Raw genomic sequence first — 25739 nt, forward strand, 5'->3', positions numbered from 1 at the left:
TTATCCTAGAACAAAATTATGTTTAGTGAGCTCCATTTGAATTGTATATACAAGTACCAAAATAAAAAGACATAGCCTGCCTAATTTTTGATTAATTAAAAAAAAAAAACAACTTAAATTGTAACCAGTAAGAGATGCAGTTTCTAAAGTTCTCAACCTTTGGTAATTTATAAAGTATTACATAGTATACAAGAACCTCATATGCTTAATTTTGTAGATTATGAAAAAATATTTGTCAAACTATAAATGAAGCCATGTATAGTGAATATAACTGATATAGCATTGCCATAGATAGAGTTATATAAGCTCTGAATATAGTGATTGCATATATACTCTTAGAGATGTGCTGCTGGTTTCTGAGCTACTTTGATTTTAATATTATCTACTCAGCTCATCCAGTGTGAATATTTATTTGCTCCCTGCTGGCAGGTAAATTGCCTACAGGCTCAGTGTTTCTGGTTCTTTTCATTGTGTAAATGTGGATGATACAAATTGTTGAAAAGTGTACAAAGTGTTGAAAAGAAGACTTGGGTGTTCAAATTTGATGGTTATTGTTGGTCTGTTCCCTTCTTCTTTCCAGGGTGACCAAGGTCAGGCAGGGCCTCCAGGACCCCCAGGCCCTCCAGGCCCACGAGGGCCACCTGGGGACACAGGGAAAGATGGCCCCCGTGGAATGCCAGGAGTACCTGTGAGTTGCCTTTTGGATCAGTGTTCTCACAGGTTTTGTTTTGTGTTAAGGGCTGAGAACTACAAAGGAGCAGGTTGGGGCTATGGGACCAGGGAGTGAAGTGTGTGGAGGGGTTTGAGGAAAGTGGGATGACAGGAGGGTTCCCGGGGTCTGAAGGGCCCTCCTAGCAACAGTCCACTTTACTACCCAATCCACCTGGAATCCGTGTACACCACAGAGACTTGGAGACAGCAGCTAAACTGGTTTTCAGGTAAGCCTCAAGATGTTCATGACCGGAGATGCCCCATCTTACAAGTATCCTGCCTACCATAGGGTACGTCAACCCATGCCTTGGCTTAGGCGGGAGCTTAGATGAAAAAATGTAAGTGCTGGATTAATAACATTTCCCAAAAGGCTCAATTGCATACACAATAAAGTCCCATACAATGTATGGAAAATACAGGATGTAAATTAATACTTAATCTCTTATAAATAAGTTGATCAAAAAATAATGCCAAAAAGAATAGCACGATTTATGGTTCAAACATCAATGTTTAATGATCTTAATACCCCAGTTCTCCTTTGTATGTAAAGTTTATTAATAGAAATCATTTAAAAGTGATTTCAATACTTAGTAAGATTAAGCAAGTTTCAATAATGTCAAAGTACAGGCTAGATCAATGATATGGTTTGATAGAGGCAACCCAGCCATGTAAGGAAATATATGGAAAACATTAAAAATGTGAAATTAATATTATGGCTTTAGGACTAGAAATTAAGATTTATTGCCAAATTAAATTTTATTTAATATATTGCTTTAACTTCAACCATCATTAATTCAAGAGGACCAAAATTTAAAATCAATCTCTAATCATTTTGTGGTTTAATTCCTGCACTAAGAGAAACTGTGTGTGCATATATATATATATATATATATATATATATATATATATATATATATATATTTTTTTTTTTTTTACACAAACACACAGATGTTCAGATTCTCAAAAAGAAGAAACCATATTATCAATTTTATGTCATCATAAGAGGTCATGATGATCCAGACTAAATTTTTAATTTCAAAGATGTCCATAAAATTATTTTGAAAAAAAAATCAGTTCTTTTAAGTGTGCTATGTTTAGATTCCTCTATTTAATCTGAAAAATGTACTTGACATTCATGTGCCCAGAAAGTATTGGGGAAAAGAAAGAAAAATGATTGAAATTGTTTTTTAATGTTTACATATTACTAAAATTATCACTTTTTTTGGAAGGGTGAACCAGGAAAACCAGGAGAACAAGGCTTGATGGCAAGTATCTCGATTTATTTTATTCTATATAAAAATAATGGAAATCCAGGTTATTAAAATCTATGGCCAAGTTTATATGACAAATACATCCGTTAAATGAGCAGAAAGTGAAAATTCATAAAAGTTAAAAGCTATATGGTCTATCTGCTGCATGCTAAGGGTCTCAACACATCTACAGAAATGATGCTGGAGAAAAAGAAGATTGCAGGTGGAGAAAGTGGTAGAAAGATGCTGCAGAAGATCAAGGGAGAAGGCAATTGAAGCAGCTCTGTTGTAAGGGAGATAAATTCAAGAGTATGCTGTTTAGTTTAAATAGAAACATGTTTTCAAAGGGATCAGGTGTGATGGTGAATTAGGGTAGCAAACCTTGACAGTACTTCAAGGAGTGTTTCTGTTGCTGAAAAGCTCTACACAGAGAGAAACATTTTAAGACACTTTTTAAAATCTCTCATTTTAAGACAGGTCATGCAATGATCTCACATGGACTTGTATAGACATGTGGAACCCAGTTCCTTATGAGTTGTTTATTCTTTGCCAGTAGAAAAGTCAGGTCAGCGTGCTGATCCTTGAAGAGTGAAATGCCTTCAGCCACCTCTCCCTGACTCTGTCTTTCAAGCTGCTCTTCTAGCCCACTTTACATGGGGAAATGTGGTTGATGCTCTAGTTACCCCAATGTCAAAGGACAATGGGTACCCATCCCAGCTGCAGAATGGGTAGACCCAAAAACCGCACCAGGAGCTGGCAGGTGATCATAATAAGCTTGATAGGGTCCAAGCTATATGATGGGTGGCTCATAGTGTACAGTTAATCAGCGTATAAAATTTATTTTAAAAAATCCTTAGCTAGGCACTCGTAAAACTAATGCACTGGAGAACAACAGTGTGTGGGGAATGGAAGCCAGCATGGGAATGTGGAAGGTCAAAGGCTTCCCCCTCAGAGCTTTCAACAGCACTCTCCCCGGGGAGCAGCACACCCACTCAGCTGCCTTTGTGAGCAAGAGCTCTGATGAAATGAAAGCACCCTAGGATCAAATCGCACCCGCTGCCTGGAAATTCCATTCTTGACCTAAAATATCAAGATAGATATTTGATACAGATTATTTTTGGTGCCATTATGTATTATTTTTTTAAAAAAGCAAATAAAATGAAAGAAAAAGAAATGAAAAATCACATCTGTCACCAGTGATAACTACATAGAAGTACAGCATTAACACCTGTGTTATGGAGTCACAGAGTGTGAAGGATTCTTGCAAGACTATATGATATAAAATTTGGAATTGCTTTAAACAATTGAATCTATGATTTTTTATTCTGGTAAAATGGTCAAAACATATTTCTCTCGTCCATTCTTACGTCACAACCTCAAGAGTTTGGATTGTTTCCAGCCTACCCAGAAATTATCATTGGCACTGACTGGCTTTCCTGATGCCCAGCTCTGCATCACAATATGCAATATCCTAGAATAAAATGGATATTTCTTAAAAATAATATTCTTATCTTTCTTGAATTATATATGCTCTCAAGGATATACTACTATATGAATAACAACATAATCTCATTTTTCTACAGTTCCTTGTTTCTTGGATTTTTGGTGCTAGGGATTAAACCCAGGTTCCTGTATGCTGAACATGAACCCTACCACTGAAATACACTCAATTCTCAGACAGATATCATTAAATATAAATGTTTAACCCAGCCCTAAATGAACTGTGTTAATATCTTAGTGTACTCAGATTTCCTATTTCAGATAAAAACTTTCTCATTGCAGATACTACTGGTTATTTTTTCTATAAACTTTTTCTTCTCTTTAAATTTTTCAGATTCAGTTCATGTTCTTATTTTTTAAATGACTCTAAGAAACTGAAGTCAAAATATCCCAAGGAAAGGTGTATGCAGTGATCTTCTAAAGTGCATTTAAAAGTTACTGCATTTAAAGATAGAAAATCCTTTTTCTTAAGTGAAAGTTTCTATAATAGGAAAAGTAGACACATCATAGTGTCCATCTCAATATATTTTCAAAAGTACATGAAACTACGTGCAAACCAGATCAATTACTAGAATATCATCATAAGCCCTGCTCTACCTCCCAGTCCCCATCCCAAAGGTAACCATCGTTCTGACTTCTGTCGCCATAGATTAGTCTTGACTGCATTTGAATTATATATTAATTGCATCATACAATATGTACACAGTTGTGTCTGGCTTCTTTCATTCAACATTATGTTGGTGAGATCATCCACCTCTTTTAATAGCCTTCACAGCTGGTTAAAAAGGGAGGAGGAGGAACCTTCCTGCCTTGACTACCCCGTTAAAACTCCATCACTCAGAGCAGTAGATGAATGAACGTCTGCCTGACCTTGGGCAAGTTACTTAACCTCTCAATTTCTCATCTGTAAAGAAAGGATAATATCCTTTCTGCCTGCTATAAAAGACAAATGCAATAAATTAGAGGAAAGCACTTTAAAATATATAATGAAGAACTATGTGAGCATGTTATTATTATTATCACTCAGTTGTTCTCTCTAGAGTAAATTACAGGTGAACATGCATGGATTTATATAACAGATGTATCCCTGTAAAGTTTCATATGAATCAGATTTTCAAAAATCACCATATTTTAAATGTGCTGGGAAATTTTACTATTTAAAGCTACCCTATTTAAAGTCTTTTTGTAAAGTAGTATAACCCCCTTATTCCACTTCCCAGCAAATTGAATTTTTATAGTTTATATTTGTTTAACATAAAATGTTTCTCTGATTTAAAAATCTCTCATTTTTTAAAAAAAATCACAATTCTCCTTGTTAACTTGAATAGTACCTGTATATTTTTATTCATCTCATAGAGAAGAGAATACTAGAAATATAATTGTAATTTTCATGAGGAGAAAAATTCCTTCAGAAATTTCCTTTCCGATATTTTGAAGTCTGGGTGTGTATACATATATGTGTGTGCACATGTGTTTTAACTAGCAGTCTGATATGGTGAAAAGTATATCATACCTGTAATTCTGGACTTGTAACCACTTAGAGATATAGTATGGTCTATGATCTTTTTCACTGATCTATAAAGTGTAGGCAATAATTCCTAATCTGTTTATCTCACTAGATTATGGTAAGAAGCAAGTGAAATACTTATATGAAATGTTTTATGAACTACAGAAAATCCATTAAAAAGAAGTATTAATGCTAAAACAAATATCCAGTGATAGAACTCAGCCTGCAGAAAGACTGCTATATGAAATGTAAGGGCTGAAAACGACTCAATAGCCATCAACTTAGTTACAGCATATCACAAAGTGTAATTGATAGAGCAGTTTTTTTTTTGTCCTGTTTATTCTTGGTGGTGATGGTGGTAGTCGTGTTTTGGCCATCTTCTCCCATATATCACATCATTAATTTTTCATAACATTTCTCACCCATGAGTTAAAACAAGACAGCATGGTAAATACCACTGCTCTCATCTTGCCCTCATTATGTAAAACCTGCTACACTTGTTGCTTTGTGTCCTAGAGGAATACTTGCTTCCATGAGGGTCTTAAGAGGCACTGGAGGATATTTATAAATTTAAAATGTCTCCAATGATGAAATGAGGAAGCTAGAAATAGCCTAAAATTGGGTCTTACAAAACTGTTTATGAATGTGGCAGGTAGGGATAATAATCCAGGATAGATAGTTTATATTGCAAAAATAATCATCTGAAGATTAACGGCATCTATGATACAATAAAAAAGAAATCTGCAGCTCAAGCAGTTTCACATTTATTTAATCCTGCTGTGCATCTACTCTGTAAATGTGACCTTTGGGTTTTCTGAGAAGTTCAGGATGAGATTTTAAAAAACAGAATCTTGAGCTTAAATAAATTTGACTCCATCTAAATAAGAACAGACGCACACTATCTTATAAAACCAGACACAAGAATAAAACCAACAGCCGACCAGAGTTGAAAGTGCTCAAATGTGTTCTAGCAAGAGTGATCTTTATCTTCCAGTTCTTCTGGAATGTAAATAGTGGTTAAAATCGTATTTTTGAAGGTATTCTTCCTTTAGATATTTTTACTGTTTCTTTATTTGACAAATGCAGAAGTTCTCAGAAACATGAAATATAAATGGCATTTTAAAAAATATACCCTCTAGGGCTAGGGTTGTGGCTCAGTGGTAGAGCACTTGCCTAGCATGTATGAGGCCCAGACTGGGTTCAATCCTCAGCACCACATTAAAATAAATAAATATATATATTTATATTATATTTATATTATATGTATTATATATATATTATATACATATATTTTATAAATATTATATATGTATATATTTATACACATTCACACACACCAACTAGTCCCAGTTTGCTGAATATTGTTTTTTAGTTCAAAATATCTATATCCAAAGCTTCATAGATTATATAATTTTCTGAAACTTTATTCTTTCCATCTCCCCTTCCACAAATATATGTAATCTACAAAACATATCTGTCATCTCTTTTTGAACTATAAAAATACTCAAATTGTTACTTATTGGACCTTGATGGTATCTGTGAATTCAGAACTCAGAAAAAAAAAATTGTTCATTAAAGTGAAATTTGGATTTGTGTCTGAAGAACTTATAGATATTCTTTAGTTTCTTTTAGTTTTACCTGTAAACACATTTAATACATTGTTGCCCAAGTGACAACATGCTTTTTAAAAATGTTAGTTAATAGCATAAGCATAAATAATTATTTCTGTTTGATTTAAAACAAAAAGTGAAATAACCAACACTTGCTTTAAATATTCAGTTATATACATCACTGTGCACAGATTTGATAAAATTCATCATTTTACTCAGTTGAACTTTGATCTGCCTGCTGTCTTGATCAGCAGATGTCAGACATTGGAGACAACAGCAGACTCTTCCTGATTTGGATCTGGCAGAGAAAGCAAAATCTGAAACCATCAAAGCACAAATAACAAAAATGAAGAAAATCATCTTTGCATAGGCATTAGCCTAGATTTTAACAATGAAATGCAGTTTGGCAAAACTGGGTGTTCAATTGTGCACCCTGCCTGCTGGGATGTCTTAGCAACCGTCCTAATGCTTTATTATCCTCACTTAATCTGATTGTCCATGAAGTACATATAAATGCCACACTGACGGTGCCCTTCCCGCCTCCTTGGTGCCTTTGTCCCAAGCCTGCAATGCTTTGTTTCCCAAATGAACCCAGAGAAAGTAGACAAGTGATGCCTCCTCCTTCCTGTGCCAGCCCAGGGTCCCTCCCAGTTGCATGGCCCAAGGGAGCTCTGTGTCCATTTCTGTGGGCCACAGACATCTCCAGAGGTGCCCAAGGTTGTGATAGTGAAGGAACAGAGGGGAACATTTGCTTTCTTTTGAGGATGGTTCTGTCTCCTAGAAACAAAATCTCAGCTTTGGGGAAGGATGTTCAACCATCATTTAGAAGCATAATCAAATGGCAGAAGTTCAAAAAAAAAAAAAAAAGCCCAAAAGTCTGAGTAAATAACACTGTACTCTTTCCTCATTGTATCTTTATACTTAATGATCTCTGGGCTGTAAATTTGTTCTATGGTCAACTGTCTTTGCACTGTTCTAGTCTGTATTAGAACCTATGTTATATTGAACAAATTAAGAAATCTAGACCTTCGATTTCTCATCTAAAGAAAGTGGTGAGACAAAATGACATGAGTACCCTCCCAGTTCTAAAGTCCTATTATCCTTCTGTGTTTTATTATAAACTAGAGATATATGTGCTCTGTGTGTGTGTGTGTGTGTCCTGCAGACAGTTAAGTGCAACAGTCATGTTAAATTTCAAAGGAATAAAGATTTTTAAATCATCTTCAAAACTGTAATCAACTTCTCCAGTTATCATTTCTTTTAACTTTAGAATCCAACCTATTGTAGAAATACGGAAGCAAAATATGTGACTTTTGAGTGAGGATATAATAACATTATCTAAAGTCTTTGCATTATATTTGCAAATTTAGGACAAATATACACATTTTAGGGCAAGGACAAATGGAATTCATCCTACAAGATGTGTAAATATCACAAAGTTACAAACCAAGCTAATAAACTATTAAGTGATATATGTTCTATCTTCTAACCTGTATAAACATGTTTTCATAATGACATGGAAAATTCATGGAATGACATGGAAAATTTGCCCTCCTTAAAATTCAAAGCTGGAATGTGGTGACTTGGGAAGAGTTGTGTGACAAGCTCCTAGTCCCTGGCCTGCTTCCTTTTTATCCCACCCCTTTCACAACTATAAGACTCAGACTCTTGGATGCTCACAGGACCAAATTTCATGCACACCCCTCAAAATAACCACCTCTTTGCCCCCTCTTCCAATTCATTGTTGTGCACACCAAAAGTGTGGTTCACCTTCAGAATAATAGACCTGGGAAAGAGGCAACTCATTGTGTTTGAAGTCATTGGAGCAGAAAATTCCAGGGTTTTTAATACCCAAAGCATCATTTAAGGTTGAGGTGGTAAGGAATACAGGTGGGCACCCACCAACTCACAGATTCCTAACCTCACAAGAAACACAACCAGAGAAGAACTCTCTAAATCACAGGTCCCAAAACAGGAGCTTTCTTAATTGGGTCTAAGGGGAGTTCAAGAGTCCCTTATCTGAATGGAGCTTTAAAAAAGTAGATCTGCTGTCGTCACCTCCTTTGAGAAAACTTCACATGTACACATGTACGTGCATCCTTTTCCAAACAAAGTAAGAAATTGTCATCTTCCCTCATGCCCAGCATCTCACAATATTTGTCACATCTTATTGTAGGTGTGGGTACTTCCTATGTTGGATAAACTGAATGAATAACAAATCAATAAATCATATACTAATATAAATAAATCAGCTTCTTATTTTTCTCCCAAATGATGTCATTTCACCCCAGAGGTGGGGCTAAGCAGGATAAATCTAACAGAATTACTATAAATTGCCTTTTCTTCTGCACCTTCTTACATTTTTTTAAGTGTTATAGATTGGAATATATTTGGAATATATACATGGGCTCATGAATATGGATACTGTAACCAAAAGATTGATTTTCATGAGGACAGTGGAAAAGTAATTGCACTAATTTCTAGTCACACTAGGTAGCTAGTTTCAAATCAGGCACAGCAGCAGATTTAGAGGATATCTTAGAAATCACCTAAAACACAGCACATAAGTAACTTGGCTGGGGTCATAAGGTGGATAGTGGCAGAAGTATGCTGAAATCCAGCTGATTGCAGTTTTATGTGTTTTAGTCTAAATCCACACTGTCCAATACAGTATCTACTAGTGTATGTAACAGTTTTAATTTCAACTAATTTATATTAAGTAAGATTAAAATTTCACTTTCTAAAAATTGCAAGTAACCACATTTCAAGTGTTCTATAGCCTTGAGGCGAGTGGCTTCCCTATTGGGTTGAGCAGTATAGACTGTTTCCATAATTGCAAAACTTTCTATTAGACAACACTGATCTATCTAGATAGAAAACAGATCTTAGTAACATATGACTATTTATTATACTCTTAAATTTAAGACCTTCTGTGGATCATGGAATATTTAAATTCTAGGAACCAGTGTTTCTCAATGTTGCTGATTTAAAATAGGAAAAGCACTTAATACTTTACCCAATAGAAATATTTTTTGCTGAGTGTAGTATGGGGTGATAGGCCTTTATGAACCATAAATCTCTTTCTTTTATGATACGCAAGGGAAGTGTGTAATCGTGGAGGGCAGAGGAGCCTGTTAATTTTTCTTTCTTTTTGGGTCATTTCCATTTGGGGTTCAGCACTAAGAAACAATTTATTAAATATGTAGAAGGAATGAGTGAGCTAATTTCAACTGTGGATATCTGGTGAAAGGTGATATAGAGTCTCTTGTTTTGGAACCTGATCAGAACATAGATTCTCAAATACCTAGATCTGTCTTTCATCGGCTAGTGGTATTTAATACTCAATATTTAGTCTTGGGTTCTGGTTTTGTCAAGCAGTGAGAAAAATGTATTACCTCTTTAATTTCCTGAGTTTTAAGAGACCTCCCTTAAAAAGGTCATAGCCTCATGATTTTGAGAAATACCAATAAATGAATCATCCCTGTTTAGTATCCCCTCCCCCCCAGGGAGAATCAGCCCGTGAGATACAGAGTCAGAAAAAAAAAATTTGCTACTTTTGAAAAATAATTAGTCCGTTAGAAATGTTTTCATCAAATGTTCATGAATAGATGTAGTGCCATGGAACACCATCTTATTAATGAGCTCCAGGTTTTAGGCAAATTTTTTGTCAAAGAAATTATGGAGCCACCTTATTGAAATAAAAGTCTCAGATGCTTAAACAGAAACAGTTGCCTCAAACCAGGAGCTCTTTCCAGTGTCATACCAGGTAGAAGGATGACAGTTTGGTAAAATAATTGTGGACATCTAAAACAGGATCTTATAATTTTTACATTCCTTCATGAATTGTTTTAGTTTTGCCAACAATAATTTTTGTTGAGTGCTAACCTACATTCTGAAGATGTAAAATCTACTAGCCTTGGGTGAACTGAAGAAGGCTCACAAGGTGTGTGAGCTATGACCCTGGAAGAATGAGTAACAACTTCAAATGAAGACTAACAGGGGGAGGATATGGACTACTTGGGAAAATATAAATGATAAGTATAAATGGAGATATGGTCCATGAGGAATTGATCCAAGAGGTGTAGCTACCCCATCTCAGCACTGCCTTCACTCTTGTTTATGCTGTGTTCCTCCACAGACTGTTCAATTAAATCATTGGCTTTCACAATGAAAACATTTCAGCACAGTCTCTTATATTCTAAACATTCCCAATAGTTTCTGGTTTGGCATCTCCACACACTTAAGCTATGAAATCCAATCTTGTAAAACATCTCTTGAATTCCACTCCAGACAGACATATAATAGTGGCTAGAGTTTATGTTTCTTAACCTTCCCACATCAAACATCCAAGTAGAATATAGAATTTTATGTAAGTACATCTTAAATGGTTGCTTCTTAAATCAGACAAGTTTCCATTATTTGTTTCAAATTTCCTCTTAAGTTTTTATAAACCAAGTTTATGTATTTTGTGATCTTATGAGGCATTTGACCAGGTTAATATCTTCAAAAAGTTGTAATTAAAATCTGTTACACAAAATCCTTGAGAAAATCTGGTACTGATGTTTTATGGCTCTGTAAGTTAGATTATACATGCTATCATTATTCCCAATGGAACCAGACTTTAAAACAGCATTTTCTTCATTATGTCTCACTGTTATTAAATCATGGAAAAATTCTTAACTCAAAAAGGAATTAATTTTAAATGGCTTAATAGTGTAGGCTTTTTTAATTCTCCCCATTACCAATGGACCACCTCTTTTTTGTTCCCTGTGTTTTTTTATTATAGAAGCTGATTGTATATTCTTATATACAGCAATGACCAGCAGCTTTCAGAGCTTCAGATTTTACTGTTAGCCATCAGGGACAGAACAGGAACTGTGTCCGCCCCCTACATCATTTCCTAATAGCAGGCAACCAGAACTTGCCTTAAAACATCTCCCAGGAGGCTTCCTAAAGCACATCATTTAGAAACTTTGCATCCTGTTTAAGTAATTAATACCTCAATCAAATCTATGCTAACTTCACTAGTGTCAGAAAAAATCATTAATTTTTTTCCATTCCATGATCTATCAAGCAAAAGACTTTTAAAAAATATATGTGAATATATGTGAATGGTTGTAGAATCATCAATTTCTTAACTGCCTGCTTTGAAGATTAACTTGGATTGCTAATTCCAGCTACTGTTTGCATAATGACTCTCAGAGGTTCATTAGAGACCATAGACTGATATACACAACACTTTCAGTGTTTATGATGTCATGCAATGAGAATGATCTTTGTTTTACTGTTTGATTGTAGAAGCCAGAATTGAGTTCTTCCACCCACTCTTACACTTAGAAGTAAATCTGGAGGCTATTGTAATAAACCAGTAGCATTAGAATAATTCAGGTAAACAAAAGGGTAAGAAGCCTTGCCATTCATATCTTGAGACACTATTGTCTTTATAAGAAAAAAATCTTGACTGACTTTATTCCTTATTCTATCATTTTTATCACCCTCCAAGTAAATCCCGTTGTGCTCAGAAGCCCGTACAAGGCCATGCAAATACAATCTCCCTTCCCTCTCCATATCTAATTTACTTGTAACCTCCAGGGTGTTCATTGAACCCACTTCTCCTGTTCCCAGCTCTTGGCCCTTGCATTTGCTGTCCCCTTGCCTGGAGCATCCTTCCCCTTCTACATTCATGTGGCCTGCCTGACCTCTCTCAGAGCTGCCTGTTCAGGAGTCACTTTGTCACTGTGGTCTTCACCAACCCTCCATTTAAAATACTTCCCATTCCCTTCCCTGTCTTTAGCACTTAACCCCTTGATTCAATTTGTTTTCATCTATTATTGTTTTTCTCCCTTCACTAGAACATGAAGTCCAGGAAGGCATGAGTTTTGTCTTATTAGTCGACATTGGCTTTCCAGTGCCTAGAGCCTTGCCTGGCAGTCAGTAGGTACTCACAAACTGTGAAGTGAATGAATAAATGAACGAGCACAATAGGATTCACTGAGCAATTAATATATGCCACTTACTATGCATAATAAAAGATGTTTGGGGTAAAGAAAGAAGTAACCAAACAATTACAATAATGTTGTCAAATTCTATGAAAAGGCCCTAACATAGGGATGCTTTGGGGAACAAAAGAAGGGAACTGAACCCCACAGGCAGGGACACTGAGCTCTGATTTATAGATGGTTGCAGGGGAGAGGATCAGAGAGAAGCCCCTTATTGCAACAGGCAGCCAGAGGTGTTGGAAGCATGGCTGATGGGATGATGTACAACTATTACCAAAGCTTCAACTCTGAGAAGCCATCAAAGGATGTTTAAGTAGAAGTATGGAACCATTAGCATTCTAGAAATCTCACTCAGACAGCAGTGTGCAGAAAGACTGAAGGAGGCTAAAAGCAGAGTGGCCATTAGATGGCTGTCACATTAGCTAGGTGAAAGAGAGATGAGGGCTCCAACAAGGGCATAGCAATGCAGCTGGAGAAGAGGACTGGACCAGAGAGAGAGTCTTATGTATCCAAGGGGCTCAGAGCAGGAGTAAAGAATCACTCTCAGGCCAGAGTTAACTGATATTGGGAAAGATGATCACCAACATGGGGACTATCATATTTCTTTAACTTACTTGCTCACCATGTGCTGAAAATTGTACATAATCTTCAGAAATGGAATCTAGCAAGGGAAGGGGAAACAGGAAGGAAAATCAAGTGCGCTGTATAATTCCTTACTAGTTTACAAGTTTCTATCTGAACTTTGTTTGGCCCGTTTCTCTGTGGTCTTTTATGGAAGATTGTGGAAACTCTGGTGTAAAGGTCTACGTGGTGTTGGTAATTCACACTTAGAATTTTTCAGTATCTCATTTGATTTTCATCTTTTGAGTAGAATTATGTTCATAATTATGTGCATAATTCTTCAATGCAAAGTTTAAGCATTTTATATCAACCAGAAACTATAGTGAGATGAGTATATTTTAAGATTCAAATTATAGTGGGAATTTTTGGAGTTAAAGAAATATAGCTTAATATGTTAAGATTCTATGTGTTGCATAATTTCTAAACTTGAAATGTAGAAACTATCTAGAAAAATAAAAATTTTATTTTGAGTATTTCCACCTTATTTGGTTGTGTGCAAAGTATATGCAAATTTCAAATTTGCCTGTCAAGAAAATGTCTAAGAAAGGAGCACTTCATTGATTAATAAAAATGGACCAAGAAGATTATAGCCCTACTTTGGAAAACTACTTGATCCAAACTTGTTGAGTTATAGGGATAATAATAATGGACTTATTTTAGAAATCTTAAACCACTAGAATTTTAATTTTCAGAATAATAAGAAGCATTAGTTTCACTAGTAAATAATGAATTGATGACTTACTTCATTCAGCTATTGTGCAGCTGAAAGTATAAATAAGTTCAGAAAGATTAAGTCAATTAATGAATGAATCTATGGTATTTGTCCATTGCTTTATTTGTACCAGAAGCCACAAGACTAATCAAAAGTAGACATCTTAACCAACTGGCAACATACTCTAATTTCAAAATAAATGTTAAGCAGGGAAATCTTATTTTGTAGGTTTAAATTTAATTATCACAACATTAGAGGTCCATAGTAGTAGTATTCATCCAAGGATACTAAAAACGCATGGAAATATTGCTCATTAAAATAACTGGGGTGTGTACGTTTGTGTGTATACTTGCAAATGTATATCTTTGCCTTACATGGAACTCTATTCCCAGTTTCCTCTTGGAAATGGATTATATTCTCCTTGGCTTGATAGCATTTTTTCTACTAGTGAGTTCAAAACTGTATACACAGTTTTGATAGCTGAGAATGTATTCTTGGCAGCAGAATTATGACTATAAGACATGTATTCACAATTCAAAATTAATGTTAAATATTAAAAACTGCTTTTATTTTTCTAGTTTACCAAAAATAACACTAGTTTCCTAAAAGTGAATGGAACAATTATGCTTTCTTTACAATTATCCATAAATATTGCATTAAAATATAGAACCAATATAATTTTATGGATTTCAGAGCTATGATCAGTTTTTCTAAATCTCTGATTTGATGTGACCATAAGCATAAACCAAAATAGAAAATACCAGATATGTTGGCCTCTAGTTAAAATATTTGATGTACAATTTGCTCTTATTTTCATTTTAAATAGTCCGTTCCAGGGTTATATATCCATGTAATGAAATATCCAGTTTTAGGGAATAATATTTTTTCAAGTGGCAAAGTTAGGTTTACAATGGGAAAGAAACCTTTTGTGAATTGAACCTACACATTCTCAGTCTAAACATTGCATTAATGTGCTCCTTGTTATATGATTTCCTTTCTAACATCAACATTTTAAGACGTGAAATGCTCTAGAGACACTTGAGAAAATGGAATCCTAGACAATGATAAGACCCACGGCTTGTCTTCATTCTCAGATCTCCTATCACCACAACCTCTAAACTCTGCTTTTTACTCAGCATTAACATTTACTTCCCAAACAATTTACCCAAGTGAGGAAATGATTAAACATGTTTATGTGCTAAGGAGAAGGAACTGGTGGAGAAGGGGAGGCTCTGATACGGATGTAGGGGTAATTGATGGAAACAGATCCCTGAGGACAGAGGCCAAGGATGGATTCCAGAGCCTACCAAATGAATTGGCCTTGCATGGGAGGCGGGAATCTTCTTTCTCTGATACCGGAGAAGGGTCCATGTGGATTGGAGTTGATGAGAGACATGATGTCCAGGGAATTTACACCTGAAGTGTCTTATTTTCTCTGCAAACCTGAAACAGAGAATTTTAAATAGAAGAATTAGAATGGGTAGGGAGAGTGACCACAGATATGTAGATAGCAAGCTCATTAAAATTTTGGTGGGTTGGTTGAAGATATCAATAGGAATATATAAAAATGGTAGTAAATGGTGAACTTTCAATAACCTAAAGCTGATTATAGGAGGAAATTATTAGTCTTACTTGTAGGATTACAAAAGATCCATGAGGAACAGTTTCACCAATGTTCCTGAACATTGTGTATTTTTAATTTTAAATAATGATGCATGACTAGTTCTTCCTCTAATGACCACCCTAGTGTTTTATTTAATGTAACTGAGTATGAATATAAGATCCTAATTAATGGAAATGTCACACATTGAAAATAAGATTGCCATTAATTAAAGTGTATTGAGCAAAAGAGCTTTTACATGAAATGATAATGTCTATAACTTCAATAAACCATACAAAAAAGTAAATATATTCTTGAAAAGACTAGAAGTATTTAATATTTTAATTTTAAAATAGACACAAAAAGTCAGAAATGTAGCTATATCTCCTTGTGTTCCTTTCCACTCTCCCAAAGCCATGCCTTGCTCTAAATAAAGCCAACAGAATCCCAACACTGACTTTGTGATTTTTAAACTGCTAAATCTCAAAACTGTCACATTTACATTTTCTGTATAAATGTTCTCATTCATCTCACTAAACATTGTATCCCCCAACTCCCATTATAGACTAAGCAACAGTTGGCAGCATCTTTTGTTCCTTTTTCAGGTACAAACTGAGCGCCACAGTTGACCTTGGCCTCCCCTAGTTTGTAAACAAGTTTTTGTGCAGGTCAATTGACCACATTTCCTCTGAAAAAGAATAGAACAAAGTATGTTTCTTTGTAAGCTATTTAATTATTTCCTTTGCAATCTGCTTACTGAAGTTTTGCAGATGCAGAATTCACATAATGTCCGTTAGTTGGGGAACTGCATTGCATTGTAACAGCTTCTAGCAAAAATACCTGCAGCCCTCTAAATGAGATTGATAGGATAGATCTGCAAGTATTTGAAGAAACAGAGGCACTGGAACAGCAAATGTTCTTTTTTTTTTTTCTTTCCCTGGAGAAACAATCAGAGCCCTATTGCATATGCTGAATGTTCTTCAAAAAAGAATAAAATGGGAAAAAAATACCCATCTGTACTTCCAACTGAAAATTTTCCTTGAGCATCACTGTATTTCAGTAGAGCAAAGAGAACCTACAGAATAGGACAGATTTAATTAGTCATCTAAGCTTGAATGGCTATAGTGTTATGTTGATTAAATTATATTTCTTTTTCAGGGTCCTCTGGGGCCTCCAGGACAAAAGGTAGAGTATACAACAATGCTGTGGAAATAATTATATTCCCATTGCCTAATGGCCTGCAAGAGAGATGGACAGAATTAGCTACTGTAAAGCCATGCTGAAGCAATCTGGTTTGTACATTCTGTTTTCTAAAAATAATTCATACAGAGTAGCATTAGATTTCTAATCAACTCCATTGTAGAAAATTCTGAAAATCCACAGCAGACCGTTGTTAAGCTGTCTGCTGAAAGTGTCGGTTATTGAATTTTTAATTCAAATACTGTTTAAACAATGTGACAAAACTTAAAATGCAAAAGATCGAATGACATTGCAAATTGAATGCATGGTCTTGCTCAAATATGTAATAGCCAAAGGGCCTCAGAACTGCCCAGGACGAAAAATGTGTTTGTTGCTGCATTTCAGGGGTCCACCAAGTGTCGTCCTTTGCCAAGGTAACTGAAAAAGTGACTTCCTGATTGTCATTTCAGTGTTATCCACAGTCATCCAAATTGACCATTACATTCTCCTGGGGGAGAATCTAGGGTTTCTAAAATTACACCAGTACCACAGAGGTAAATATGTCACTAGCAGGAAGAAGGCTCTTTGCAAACAAAATAGAAGGAAGTCCCCCATTCCCCACTAACCTCCCCTCCTGCAGGGGGGAAAAAGGGATAGTTAACCTGCAGAAAACTAAAGAAAACAATTTTATTATAACAGGTGGAAAAGTGATTATTCTTTATCTTTGGAATCCATCAAAGATAGAGACTTTTTATCCCTCAAGCACTGGGCATGTGGCATCTGTTGAAACATAATCCTACAAACCAAGTAAAAGCCAATGAGTGGTGAGACAACTTGTGTATAGGAACACTTTGTCTCTCTCAATAATGTCTCTATTAAGCATGGTGTGAAATTGTAAAGCTACCCTAATCCACATTCGACCAGGATTAAAATTACTGCTTCAGCCTTCGGGAAGTACTTTAATGACCCACCCCATATAATCATTGAATGAACCAAGGAATTTACCATCTTAATTTGTTTTGCATATAATTACTTTTTTGAGGGGGAAAGGGTAGACTGATTTTTAGAACAGGTTTTGGTGGGTCATTACTATTTAAAAAAATTTCCCATTATTATTAAAGAAATTTAATATACATCTACAAAGAAGAAAATCTGTTTTCTAGTTCTAGACAAAGAATAAGCACATTGTATTTTAAAATGATTTCTCCAGAGCCTAAAAGGGAGGTGTAAGGGAGGGAAATGACATCACTGTTTGCTAATGCTTCTGTGTCCACTTAAATGACTTAGATTTTCTTGAGTCAAATTAGCTTTCCTACTCTCAGTGCACCCCATCGATGCCCAACCATCCATACTCACCCAAGTATGTATGTGTGCACTTGCACGCACACACATCTTAAAATGTTTTGTGCAGAAGGTATTTTTTTCCCTGATCAGTGTATAACATTTATGATATTTTTTGAGTCCACTCTGAAGACATTAAAATTTGGGTGGCATAAACATACTACCTGAGTCCAGGGGGAAAATACTCCAAATAAAAAATCTTGAGTTTACAACATGGGTCTTTTATTTAGGTGTAGAACAAACAGTTGTTATTTTAATATATTTTTATGTTATTTACACTCTTGAAATTCAAGAATTACTGCTAGTGTAAGGCTTTTTCCAGATGGAACAAAGGCTATTTATTTCTTAACAACAAAATTTAAAGCCATATAACTTTCTGATAGATATGGATCTCAATTTATGACATGAAATTCTTTAAAATCATATTAGGGTTAAGTGGATATTTGGAAACAAGTTTAAATTTTAACTTGAGTTTTTGAGAAAGTTTGAAGACTACCTATGTTATATATTTTCAGACAGTAAATACAATCTGAAAAAAAACATAATCTTATAATTTTTTGCACATAAGTTCTGTGATGTTTTACCAAGGTAAAGTTATGACTGACATAACTAACACAATATAAATTTAGAATTGAAATATTATGTGATTATGAAACTTAATTTAATCATGAATCTTCTTAGGGTTCCATTGGCGCACCTGGAATCCCAGGAATGAATGGACAAAAGGTGAGTTCCTTTGAATATATAATTTCTTTTATAATTTGGAGAGCATTCAAATCACAAAATGATTCTAGTGAATGATTTAACAATAAGTTTTTGTGCTTATAAAAGGACTACATATACTTCTGAAGTATGGGAAAGTATGGTACAAATGATCAAATCTGTGTCATTTTAAAAAATGCACTAGTCAGAAACTGAAAATTTTCCATTGTAAGTATTTTGAATGCCAGTTTGATCAGTTATATGTATGATACAGCTATATCTTTTTCATAAATATAAATGGCTTAGGGAAATGCCAAATTTAACATTTTTCTTGAAGAACAAAATGCACTCTAGTTTATTCTAGTCATGGTTAAACTAGGTACTGTTTCTGGGTTAACAAAAGTTATTTTTACAGAGGGAATCTATAAAACCTTCTGAATCCAGAAGCATGCTTTTTTAATTGTTGAACAGAATTAGGGTTAAATACACTTGCCATTCTCATATTAACACTTTTGTGGTACTGTTAATAGTGAGGGAGAATAATAAAGTAGAACCAGAACTTCACAACTCCACATACACATATTTCCATGCCTCAGCGTATTTATTCCTTCCACATATTTACTGGTGGACAGAGCATCTAGCGTTATCCCGTGGATAAGTCTGATATTCTGTGCTCCCCAACAGTCCTGACTGGCTCTGCAATCTGGAACCTCTACAGAGACCAGGAAAGCCACTGTGAGAGCTGACAAAGCCCATGGCTGGGCTAGTCTACCAGAAGGCAGGATGCAGAGTTAGGGACTTTCCTGTCCCCCTCAGAGATCTGAGACTGGGCTTTAGAAATCCTGTGACTCATCTGCTTGTATTCCCAGAATATTTTAAATCCATGTACCCTGGACCAAACTCTGAAAGTATAAGGAGGCCAGCCTTTGCAGAGAGACTAAGATGCCTCATAATCCTTTCCATCTTTTCTCCATCTTGGCTTCTCTATCAGAACCTGCAAAGTGGCTAAAAGCATGATTGTGCTACTTAGAGGTGATGTGAATTTGACCAAGTCCTTAAAGTTTCTGGCCTCAGTTTCTCTTCTGGAAGAGAGAGACAGTAGCAGTTCCTTACCAATAAGGTCAATGTAAGGAATAGACATGAAGCCCTTACATTAGTGTTTGCTATTACTAGTAAAATTTCCCTTCATTTTATTTTAGTGAAATTCTGGAAATTTGATGAATCTGTGTTTAGTAAAGACTCTCTTTCGGAATTACTCGCCTCTCAAGTGAAATTAATGTTCTTGACCAAGGCTTATGACACCCTTAGGCCATAAACCAAGCATGCAGCACTCATTCACGGCTAACTAACCATGCTGCAGCTCCATTTTCTACTTCATAAAATGCACGTCCCTTTGCTTTACAAATTCTGGTAAGGACAGAAGATTAACTTTCTGGGTGGAGCATTGCAGGTCATGGAGGGAAACAAATACATTTTGTAAATTTGTCCTTTTTAGGATCAATTTGAAAAATTATATAACTCGAAATGTTTTTTAACATTGGTGAAACCCAAAACTTATGTGCCTAAGGTTAATGTTTTGCTTTGTCTTCTTTGTTTCTTTTTTCTTTTTCCAACAATCATGAAAATTTATAGAAACCTTTAACCTGAAACAAAACAACTTTAAAGCTGTCACATGGACTCTTTTGAAGATGGCATATTCTTTATTTTTGCAAGGAAATATGCAATTTCCTTAGCAAGAGAAAGGAATGTGACATTTTCTTGTCCTAGTCACCAAGTTTAAATTATATTTCAAGGAACGAGACAGTTAATATTTGCAGTTTTATGTTTTGTTATACATCCTTGTGGCATTTGCAATGTGTTTTCTCTAAAACCTAGAGAAACCAAATGTTTTCACACTTTTATGAAGGTCTCAGCAAAATGTAGTTTGAGTTTGTTTTTTCTGCTTCATCAATCTAGACATAAAACTCTGTATATGGAACTTCTGTTCATCCTACTTATTATTTAACAATGGAATAGCTGTTATGTTGTCTTTAGGAAAAGAAGGTGAAAACATGAGTATCCTTCACTGAGATGGCTAGTCATTTAGACAGTGAAGACAAGGTTGGCAGTTCTATAATAATTCTATAGCTTGGACTCACAGAAGGAATCTTGAACTTCTAAAAGTGCTTTTCTAAAAGAGAGAGCTTATAATGACATAATAATTTTTAAAAAGCACTCCATGTCCTTAAACTGTCTTGAGAGAACATTTTCTTCCACATTATAGATTCACTTTTTCTGAAGAAATACTTTTGATGCCCAGAAAATCATTTTCAAACAATCGTTAAGAGAGGGTTATCATTTCTAAGCCATGAAATATGGCAAATAACAACCAGGAAATTAAAAAAAAAGTTTTCTCTTGTGTTTGAAAAACAAAGGAAAAGTAAATCATTTTAATACAATATTTTGTTTTCTACAAGACATTTTTTATCCGTCATTCAGATTGACAAAATTGGTAATTAGCTTTGGTCACTAATTTGATGGTGATTTTTTTTACACTTATTTTCCTCTATTAGTCACCTTACTTGCTAATCAGAATGTTAGTTCTTTGTAATGGTTTTCTAATTCTTTAGATTGTGCTAGGGAAAAAAAAGACTTGCAGTAACCCAGCACTAAATTCTAATCTAATTCCTTCTAGCATCCCAACCTACACTAGTTACTAAGCATCCTTCTGTGAAAAGCAGGAGGCTGGTGAGGTGTAGAGGAAAGAACATGGCCTCCCAGTCAAAGACAGAGTGCTTGTGTTTAAAAAGGTCCTTGCCTAGGCAAGATACAGAACCTGTTTCAGTCTCCAGAATAAAATGTAGAGATGGACCTTGGTTTGCTAGACTAAGTGTCTAAAGTGAACCTTATATAAGAGATGCTCAGTAAATTTTGAAAAGCATTGATAGTAGAACCATCAATGCTTTAAAAATCTCCGCAGCCAGGCATGGTGGCCCTGCCTATAACACAGTTACTCAGGAGGCTGAGGCAGGAGGATCACAAATTTGAGGCCAGGCTGGGCAACTTAATGAGACCCTGTCTCAAAATAAAATTTTAGAAAGTGGGTAGGGATGTAGTTCAGTGGCACAGTGCCCCTGGGTTCAGTCCCCAGTACAGTGAGGAGGGGGTGGGGGAGAGGGGAGAAAGGTAAAGCTACATTCCCAGCCCATTTTATTATTTTTTATAATTCTCACAGTTAAAGGTATATCAACATTTTATTTATGTTCACATACACAAATGTACACGTGGCAAGATGTGTCTATGTGTATGTGTATGTCAGAATATTTTTTTTATTAGCTACACATGACATTACAATGATCTTGGCAATTCATACATTTGAATCAATTGGGGTATAATTTCTCATTTTTCTGTCAGAATATTTTAAATCCTTCAGATAACACGGAGAAGCATGGACTGTTTAAAATGATGTTATGATAAACCATTTTTTAAATTAATTTTTTATTTTAAATGACAGTAGAATGCATTACAGTTCTTATTACACATATAGAGCACAATTTTTCATATCTCTATAAAGTATATTCATACCCTTTTGTGTCTTCATACATGTACTTTGGACAATAATGTCTATCATATTCCACCATCATTTCTAACCCCATGCCCTCTCCTTTACCCTCCCACCCCTCTGCCCTATCTAAAGTTTGTCTATTCCTCCCATGATCCGCCTCCCTACCCCACTATGAATCAGCCTCCTTATATCAGAGAAAACATTCAGCATTTGTTTTAGGGGGGATTAGCTAACTTAATTTAGCATTATCTTCTCCAACTCCATCCATTTACCTGCAAATACCATGATTTTATTCTCTTTTACTGCGAGCAATATTCCATTGTGTATATATGCCACATTTTTAAAATCCATTTATCTACTGAAGGGCATCTCGGTTGGTTCCACAGTTTAGCTAGTGTGAATTGTGGTGCTGTAAACATTGATGTGGCTGTGTCCCTGTAGTATGCTGTTTTTAATTCCTTTGGGTATAGATCAAGGAGAGGGATAGCTGGGTCAAATGGTGGTTCTATTCCCAGTTTTCCAAGGAATCTTTATACTGCTTTCCATATTGGCTAGACCAATTTGCAGTCCCCCCAGCAATGTATGAGTGTGCCTTTGTGCCCACATTCTTGCCAACATTTATTGTCGTTTGTCTTTAATAGCTACCATTCTGACTGGAGTGAAATGAAATCTTATAGTGGTTTTGATTTGCATTTCTCTAATTGCTAGTGATGATTAACAGTTTTTCATATATTTGTATATTGACTGGTTATATATCATCTTCTAAGAAGTGTCTGTTCATGTCCTTCACCCATTTATTGATTGGGTTATTTGGTTTTTTTGTTGTTGTTGTTGTTTAGCTTTTTGAGTTCTTTATATACCCTAGAGATTAGTGTTTTATCTAATGTGTGAGTGGTAAAAATTTGCTCCCAGGATGTAGGCTCTTTTTTCACCTCAGAGATTGTTTCTTTTGCTGAGAAGAAACTTTTTAGTTGGAGTCCATCCCATTTATTAATCCTTGATTTTAATTCTTGCATCAAAGGAGTCTTATTAAGGAAGTTGGGGCCTAATCCCACACGATGGAGATTAGGGCCTACTTTTTCTTCTGTAGACACAGGGTCTCTGGTTGTATTCCTAGGTCCTTGATCCATTTTGAGTTGAGTTTTGTGCATGGTGAGAGATAGGGGTTTAATTTCATTTTGTTGCATTTGTATGGATTTCCAGTTTTCCCAGCACCATTTGTTGAAGAGGCTCTTTTCTCCAATGCATGTTTTTTGGTGCCTTTATCTAATATAAGATCATTGTAATTATGTGGGTTAGCCTTTGTGTCCTCTATTCTGTACCATTGGTCTACCAGTCTGTTTTGGTGCCAATACCATGCTTTTTTGTTACTATTCCTCTGTAGTATAGTTTAAGGTCTGGTATAGTGATGCCACCTCATTCATTCTTCTTGCTGGGGATTGCTTTAGCTATTCTGGGTCTCTTATTTTTCCAGATGAATTTCATGACTGATTTTTCTATTTCTATGAGGAATGTCATTGGGATTTTGATCAAAATTGCATTAAATCTATATAGTGCTTTTGGAAGTATGGTCATTTTGATAATATTAATTTTGCCTATCCAAGAGCAAGGAATAGATCTTCTTTCCCTTCTAAGGACTTCTTTGATTTCTTTCTTTAGGGCTCTGTAATTTTCATTATATAGATCCATCACCTATTTTAAGTTGATTCCCCAGTATTTATTTATTTATTTTTTTTGCTATTGTAAATGGGATAGTTTTCCTTTTATCCCTTTCTGAGGATTTGTCACTGATAGACAGAAATGCCTTTGATTTATGGGTGTTGATTTTATATCCTGCTACTTTGCTGAATTTATTTACTAGTTCTAGAAATTTTCTGGTAGAACTTTTAGGGTCTTCTAGGTATAGAATCATATCATCAACAAATAGTGCCAAATTGAGGGGGTTTTTTGCCTCTGTGTATCCCTTTAATTTCTTTCATCTATGTAATTGCTCTGGTCAGTGTTTCAAGAACTATGTTACATAGAAGTGGTGAAAGAGGGCATCCTTATCTTGTTCCAGATTTTACCTTCAATTTTTCTCCATTTAGAATGAAATTGGCCTGGGAATTAGCATAGATAGCCTTTATGATGTTGATATATGTTCCTATTATCCCTAATTTTTCTAGTGTTTTGAACATGAAGGGGTGCTACATTTTGTCAGATGCTTTTTTCTATGTCTGTTGAGATGATTATATGATTCTTATCTTTAAGTCTATTAATGTGATGAATTACATTTATTGATTTCCATGTGTTGAACCAACCTTGCATCCCTAGGATGAATCCCACTTGATCGTGGTGCACAATCTTTTTGATATGTTTTTATATTCAATTTCCCAGAATTTTATTGAGAATTTTTACATTTATCTTCATTAGAGATACTGGTCTGAAGTTTTCGGGTTTTTTGATGTGTCTTTGCCTGGTTTTGGAATCAGGGTGATATTGGCCTCATAGAATGAGTTTGGAAGTGCTGCCTCTTTTTCTATTTCCTGAAATAAATTGAAGAGTATTGGTATTAGTTCTTCTTTAACAGTCTTGTAGGACTTGGCTGTGTATCCATCTGGTACTGGGCTTTTCTTGGTTGGTAGACTTCTGATGGTATCTTCTATTTCGTCACTTGAAATTTATCTGTTTAAATTATGTATATCATCCTGATTCAAATTGTTTTACTCTAGAAATTTGTTGATGCCTTCGATATTTTCTACTTTATTGGAGTACAAGTTTTCAAAATAATTTCTAATTATCTTCTGTATTTCTGTAGTGTCTGTCATGATATTTCCTTTTTCATCACATGTTAGTAATTTGAATTTCCTCTCTCCTTCTCTTCATTAGCATGGCTAAGAGGCTATCAATTTTATTTATTTTTTCAAAGAACCAACATTTTGTTCTGTCAGTTTTTTCAATTGCTTCTTTTGTTTCAATTTCATTGATTTCAGCTCTGATTTTAATTATTTCCTGTCTTCTCTTCTTTTTGTGTTGATTTGTTCTTCTTTATCTAGGGCTTTGAGATGTAAGTCATTTATTTGTTGACTTTTTCTTCTTTTAAGGAATTAACTCCATGCAATAAACTTTCCTCTTAGAACTGCTTTCATACTGCCCGAGAGATTTCGATATGTTGTATCTGTGTTCTCAGTCACCTCTAAAAGTTTTTTAATCTCCCCCTTGATGTCTTCTGTAACCCATTGTTCATTCAGTAGCATATTATTTAGCCTCCAGGTGTTGGAGTGTATTTTATTTCTTATTTTATCATTGATTTCTAATTTCATTTCATTATGATCTGATAGAATTAAGGGTAGTATCTCTACTTTTTTATATTTGCTAAAAGTTGCTTTGTGGCATAGTATATGGTTTATTTTAGAGAAGGATCCATGTGCTGCTGAGAAGAAAGTGTATTCTCTCATTGGAGGTTGAAATATTCTATATATGT

At 35.1% G+C, this 25739-nt stretch overlaps 1 protein-coding gene across 2 annotated transcripts in view; it reads left to right on the forward strand.

The window, feature by feature from the left end:
* COL25A1 (collagen type XXV alpha 1 chain) overlaps positions 1 to 25739 on the forward strand; it is a 453131-nt gene that overhangs the window by 329766 nt on the left and 97626 nt on the right. For both annotated transcript variants that reach the window (XM_081304125.1, XM_081304126.1), the window contains exons 8-11: positions 581 to 688; positions 1941 to 1976; positions 16669 to 16695; positions 18712 to 18756. In XM_081304125.1, coding sequence (XP_081160251.1) covers positions 581 to 688; positions 1941 to 1976; positions 16669 to 16695; positions 18712 to 18756 — 216 coding nt within the window. The remainder of the gene's footprint in view (positions 1 to 580; positions 689 to 1940; positions 1977 to 16668; positions 16696 to 18711; positions 18757 to 25739) is intronic.

Source organism: Spermophilus citellus (genome assembly GCF_964194105.1).
Source record: "Spermophilus citellus genome assembly, chromosome: 8".
Lineage (NCBI taxonomy): Eukaryota > Metazoa > Chordata > Mammalia > Rodentia > Sciuridae > Spermophilus > Spermophilus citellus.